The following is a 6,740-nucleotide window of genomic DNA, read 5'->3' on the forward strand; positions in this document are numbered from 1 at the left end:
CTCTACCACTGAGCTAAATCCCCAACCCGAGAAGTCCTTACTTTAATGTTCCAGAAGGTAATAAAGAGTAATGACATTAGCCCAACATATTTGGGTATATTTATGAGATCCCCTTGATCAATCACATAAAGGAATATAGCACATACTTTTCACTAGCCTATACTGTGTGGATGAGCCATTTTGCTTCATCCCATTGTGAGTTGATTTAAACTCTTTTCATATAATTAGATACATATATACATATAGAAAAAGAGTAGTTTATATGTATATGTGTGTGCCTGAAAGTATTGATATGCCATTGGAGGCCAGAAGAGGGGATTAGATCTCCTGGAACTGGAGAATTGTGTCACCTGAAACTCTGTCACCTATGTAGGTACTGAGAAGTGAATCTGAGCACTCATAATGAGAGAGCCAGGGTGTTCTCTCTCTCTCTCTCTCTCTCTCTCTCTCTCTCTCTCTCTCTCTCTCTCTCTCTCATATAATATATATAAACCATTTGTGGTAGTAGGTTTTCATATGACATTTTCAAAGTTCTTTAGCATTATTTCTTCTCATAATTCAATCTCTACTGTGCCATTTTACCATCCAACCCATTTCTTCATTCCTGTTTCATTATTTCCCTTTACTTTTTTATACCATATATGTTCCATTTCCATTTCCTTGGATTGTCTTCATTCTGCACTCACTTTCTAGTTTCTTTTTCTAAAGGCACACGAATTTAAAAGGTCTAAGAGAGTCAGACACTTTCCTTTGTTAGCCTAGGGTTCCTGCAGTGTCTGAAACTTTCACTATGAGTTGTAGAACTCTATATGTCTGTGGGCCTTTCCGAGAGTCAAATCTAGTCCCCATGCTTGGTCCACAGCTTCTCTCAGGGGCACTGTAAATGGAGAAACTCCAAAATTTCCTATAGTTCTTACCATATTTCAGGACTGTTTCTTACCAAGGTACTACAGAGATAGGGATCAATGTAAATACCTATGACATTATGAAATCTTGTCCCTAACTTTATGCCTGAGCTATTCCTAAATCCAATTCATGTTTTGTATAGCTATTCATACTAGAAAGATGTAGAACAGCAAAGTATATTTAATTGGTGTTTCTGTAATAGCAAATTATATCAAACACTTTAAAAATGATTATTAGTGATCCATAATACCCTAAGGATTGATGTGAATTATTAAGATACTTATTTGGCATTTCTCTGGTTTTTGTGCTTGGTTTATTTTTAGAGTTTTCAGCTTCCCTGTTAGAACTGTCTTCATTGTATCCCAAAGGGGTTAGTATTTTAAACATTCATTTCCATTCATTTCTTGGAAATTTCTACTTTCATTTTCAATTTTTCTAATGACCACTGTATCTTTCAGTAATGTATTGTCTAATATAATAAATTTGTGTATTTGTTTAAATGGCTGGGAATCTCCGACAGATCTTTGACTGCTCTGTCTCATTTTGCAACTCATAATCCTCAATAGGAAGCTTTAGACAGGCTGAGAAGCACTGCATTACAGAAACAGGGGGATTTCTCCTCTGTATTTTTTTCCATTTACAACAGAAGAGAGCAAAGTAAGCACACATGATCAATGATGCATCCACAAAACGACAGAAGATATTAAAGTGTACATGAATAGCAGCATTCACACCAGCCTGTGTGTGTGTAAATAAGGACAGAGAATGTAAAATGGCAGTAATCCAAAGAAGGTTTCTTTTTCTAAGTTTCTCTAGCAAATCTTGTAAGACAAATTCTTGGAGGATAGGGAGATAGATGGCCCATCTGCTAAGAACATGTATTACTCTTCTAGATGACCTGGGTTTGGTTTCCAGCACCAGTGTTAGCTGGCTCAGAGCTCTAGCATCAAGAGATTTAACTCACCCTTCTGACCTTCTTAGGCACTGCATTCATGTGTAAAGATTAGTAGTCAGAAACTCACAAGTACATTCAAAAATAAAAATCTTAAGGCAAAGAAAACAGATGTGTGAACTAGGTACTTTATCACCTCCATTTTATCTGTGAACACTGGGGTTTGGTTGTAAGCTTTTGAGTCATATGGCAAGGGTCATAGAGGCAAGAAGCATTGGAGCCTGATTAGCCTGGAGGCACCTAAAATTTTCAACAACTTTTACAAGCGCTAGGTTTTAATACTCCTTTATACCTAACCACCCTAAAAGAACACAAGTGAAATTGTGCAAAATTTGTGTCAACTACTTTGCAAATATTTTAAGCCAGAACAGAATCTGAGTTGAATTCATCCACAGTGAAATTCATTCACAGATCCCTTTTAGTCATGAAGGACAACAGAATACTTAACTAACTTGAGAGAGAGAGAGAGAGAGAGAGAGAGAGAGAGAGAGAGAATAAATGGCACAGCCATCTGTATATCATTGCTGAGAAAAGGTGAGTATATCATTGCTGAGTAAAATTGAGTCATGTCAAGTTTGCACACATACATCAGTTGGAGTAGAGCAGTGGTTCTTCAGGCATTTACTGAATCCCAGCACTAGGGTGGCAGAGGCAGGTGGCTCTTGAGTCAGCCAGCTTGACTTAGTAACTCAGTTCAATGACAGCTGGAGGTACACTGTTTATCTTGTCTCAAAAAATGAAAAAAGAAGCATGATTGTTCTTTGGGGACTGGGTTACCTCACTCATGATGATATTCTCAAGTTCCATCCATTTCTCTGCAAAACTCATGATGCCTTGATTCTTAATAGTTGAAGAGATTTTCATTGTGTAGATGTACCATATGTTCTTATTTTTCTTCATTTGAGGAACAACTAGGTTGTTTCCAGTTTCTGGCTATGATGAAATAAATCTGCTATAAACATAGTTGATAAGGTATCTTTGTGGGATGTTGGGGCATCTTTTGGGCATATATCCAGGAGTTGTACAGTTTGGTATTGATTTACAACTATTCCCAGTTTTCTAAGAAACTTTCAAATTGATTTCCAAAGTGGTTGTACCCTTTTGCACTTCCACTAGCAATACAGGTATGTACTCACTTATAAGTAGATATTAGTCATAAAATACAGGATACTCCTGCTACATTGTGCAGACACAAAGAAGCTAAACTAAGAGGAAGGCAAAATCTAGGATGATTGAATCTCACTTAGAAAGGGTAATAAATTAGTCATAAGAGGCAAATGAAGGGAGGGAAACTGCTGAAAGAGGGGTTCGAGGGTTCAGGATTAGGTGTGGGGAAAGACAGGGCAGATGGATAGATGGCCATGAAAATGAATGGAAATCTGCAATTGTCAGGGATTTGTAGGTGGGTTGCATCTCTTGGACAAGACAGACACCCCAAAACAGTCGATGGAACAAAGGGACTCATAGGAGAGTAGGAGGATGGATTGCGGGCTCCAAAGGAGAGAGTAAGTCAACAGAAAGACCAATAGAATCAACTAATCTGTACCCGTGGTGCTCTTAGATTCTGAATTACCCTGTAAAGAACATAAAGAGGCCATATTTAGGCCTCTCTGAACATATGTACCATTGTAAACTTCAGTCTTCATACAGGTCCTGATCAACTGGCATGGGTGTTACCACCAAATCCCAAAAGCTATTGCCTGTACATGAAATATGTTCTTCACTCCTTCTTTGTCTTTCCATATTGTCTATGTGGTCTTTCCTTGTTCATAAGAAATTTTACTTAAATGATACCTGGAGTTTTAATCTTTAAGAGTTGTGGGATTAAAAGAGACACTCTGGCCACATATGATCATCACTAGTATTTACTGTATATTTCTACAAAAATAATCTACTAGATTAATCTATCCCCAGAAGGAAAATTCTTTCTTAGCCTGCAGCAACCTGGTTGTTATTCATGGGTCTTGCAATGTGTCAGTCAAACAAACACCAAATAGAATCAGAGTGTGGCTCTATTTGTTTCATATGATCAATTGGCAAATTAGCAGAGATGAAGAACAGATTTCTGTATCTGAGGGCCAAAGTGTTTGGTCATGCTGGCATGATTACAACTGGAATATGTGAGCATCAGGGAGATCAATGTGTAGCAGGTTATCTCTATATACAGCGATGATTATTATAGTGATAATTTTCACTTCTTGAGAAACCCAGTTATGCAAATATGCTTTTGTTTTAGTCCCAGATGTGGGGTATGGGGCTGTTTCAGATTGCCCACAGCCACTATTGGTGCCTCATGCTTTAGGAGGGGAATGATTTTTTTCCAGAGGCAGATAGATAGTATTAGTTTGGAATTCTGGGGACTCTTGAGAGGATACAAATTTGAGATCCCAAAAAGGGCCTGTGGTGGCTACTGCTCTGCCTGCTGCTGCCAATTCATCTTGCTGCTGTTCCTCCTGCTTATTTTGCAATTGCCTGATTGCTGTTTGGCTGTTTCATTGCACTGCTGGTTACAGATATCCTAATGATAGAAATTGAACTTATCCCAAGGAACCCAATGACTCTATTCAGCAGGAAAGATTCTTAGGATGTCTACACTCCTTTTTATCTTTACCTTTTTTCTTTACATGTATTAGGTGGTTGGAAGAGATTGGTTTGGAATAAGTGTTTGAAGTGTGGTAGATAATAGAATCTAATAAAGTACCCCTAAGGTATGATTAGAGGTAAGGGGATATACAGATTAACAGACAGAGATCAGTGATACAGGGTACGCTGAACTGATTAAAGTAAGAAACTATACTTTGTTTCTTTACTGTGTGGTAGCATGTTAAGGCACAGATTTGAGGAAGCCAGAGTACACCCTGTAGGAGTTTGTTCTATCAACTATATTGAGCCAAGGACTTGAACTCAGGTAATCCATTCTAAATGGACAGTGCTTTATGTGCTGAACTATCTTGCTGACTCTTATTCTAGCCAGTGTTAGGATGAAGATTTGGTGAAATATTTATGTCAGTTTTAATGTTGGTTCAAGTCTAAAAAATGTACATGATGCCTCAACATTAATTTTGTAACTCAGTGTGAATCTATTTCTCAAACTATAATGTACAAATTGTTGTTTCCTGTTCTATTATTTCAAGCTCTTTCACCATAGCTGTTATTAGTGATTTTTCCCTCAAATTGGAAATACAGTGTCAAATGGGTCAGATAAATTTCTCATTTGGGGGCAGGAGAGATAGCTCAGCAGTTTAGAGCCCTGGTCACATTTATATTGGATCAGTGCTTGATTCTTAGAAACTATATTTGTTGGATTACCTCGGTTTGTAATACCAGTTTTGGGGTATGCAACTAATTCTCCTTACCGGGGGTGGGGAGGAAATCCCCATAAATACACACACATCCAGTACACATAAACTAAATAAATGCTAAAACAGTTGTTTGTTCATAATAGTAAGTTCTACCACTAAGATTTTAAGTTTCATCACACTGATAGCTATAGTTACTTAAGACATTTGTCTTGTGGACTGTACTTTCTGTGGTCATTTTCAGTCAGCTGCAAAGGTTAGATGCTTGATATAATCTGCTGAGAAAATAATTTTGTAACTGAGGAAGCCACTGATAGAATGACAGTTTTGCCTACTCTTGTCTCCTGTCTGACTGCTGGGTGTTTCTGATGATTGGAAAAACATTTTCACTATGGTCCATAGTGTAGACTTTGCCAAGGACTTTCAGGAGAGGATGTCCAGTTTGGATCTTGGTATTTTTCTTGGTCCTGGTATATTAAAACTCACAAGGCTCCTGAGCATGAGCTGCCTTTGTAAATTTTCCTCTTTACTCTTGATGTAATAAGCAGTAGTGTGCAATATGCACGTTCTTACAAAAGACACTGAACACATATATATGGAATAAAAGTTTTAATGGTATTAATAAAGTTGTCTTCTGTATCTGACATTTCTAGTGGCTCAGGCTTTCAAGAGCTGAATAACACAGAACAAGGATTCTTTGGATCTCTGAAGATCAACAATAAGGGAGAAATTGTGGGGAATCCTAAGACCAAAGCTTCACTGACATGCCTCACAAAGAGGCGTGAATCCATAAAAAAGTTGTGAAAGATGATACAAATAAAATTTAGAATATAAAAGCTAACAAATGTGACCACCAACATCAGGATAGTATGGGTTGCTCTTGTCTCAGCTTGACCTCTGGTGTTCTGATTGGGAGTCAGGATGTGCTGCATTCGCTGGAGATGTCTATGGAGGAGAAGCACCATGGAGACACTGGTCCAGACCATGATGCTAATGAATGTGACATCATGGATAAACCTCAAGAAGACAATGCCTACAGTGAATCCAGATGTGGAACAGAACAACTTTCTTTTTGAATCAGTTTTATTGTCTGTTATCTGAGGACCAGTGACCATAACTGGAATGTAGATGTTATTTAACACACTGAAGACCCAACAACTGCAACAAGAGTAAGTAGCAAAATTTGGGACATTTGCTCTAAGCAAAACTTTACTTCTATGAACAGGAACAAGAGTGAGAAACTGTTGGATACTCAGGACACAGGTGGAACACAAGTTGGTGCTTCTTGCCACCAGGCGAGTGAAAAATTCAAATTTACATTTGAGGTCAGTTAGAGGACTTCTTTGAGCAAAAGTCATCATGTTGATTGGAAAGACAGTGACGAAGAGAATCAAGGTATTGGCCACAGCTATGTTTGTTAAAATCATATGTGTGGCCCTCTGTTGAGAACCAGTTAAGATTGGAGAGAAATTATGGATAAACAGAAAAATATTGGCCACAGTCCCAACCCCAAACTGACAAAGCAAAAGGATCTGAAGAGCCACTTCCTCAGTTGTTTTCAAGGATTTATCAGGAGCAGGCAT

General features: G+C 38.0%; 1 protein-coding gene across 1 annotated transcript; it reads right to left on the minus strand.

Annotated features, from left to right (window-relative positions):
• Positions 1–5,822: 5,822 nt before the first annotated feature.
• Positions 5,823–6,740, minus strand: Vom1r39 (vomeronasal 1 receptor 39). The gene has a single exon (NM_001167551.1). It carries the CDS (start codon positions 6,738–6,740, stop codon positions 5,823–5,825), a length of 918 nt encoding a protein of 305 aa, NP_001161023.1.

This window comes from Rattus norvegicus, chromosome 1 (genome assembly GCF_036323735.1).
Source record: "Rattus norvegicus strain BN/NHsdMcwi chromosome 1, GRCr8, whole genome shotgun sequence".
Lineage (NCBI taxonomy): Eukaryota > Metazoa > Chordata > Mammalia > Rodentia > Muridae > Rattus > Rattus norvegicus.

Coding starts and splice junctions, on each gene's coding strand:
- Vom1r39 (NM_001167551.1), bottom strand. CDS start 6,740: ATGCCTGCTCCTGATAAATCCTTGAAAACAACTGAGGAAGTGGCTCTT.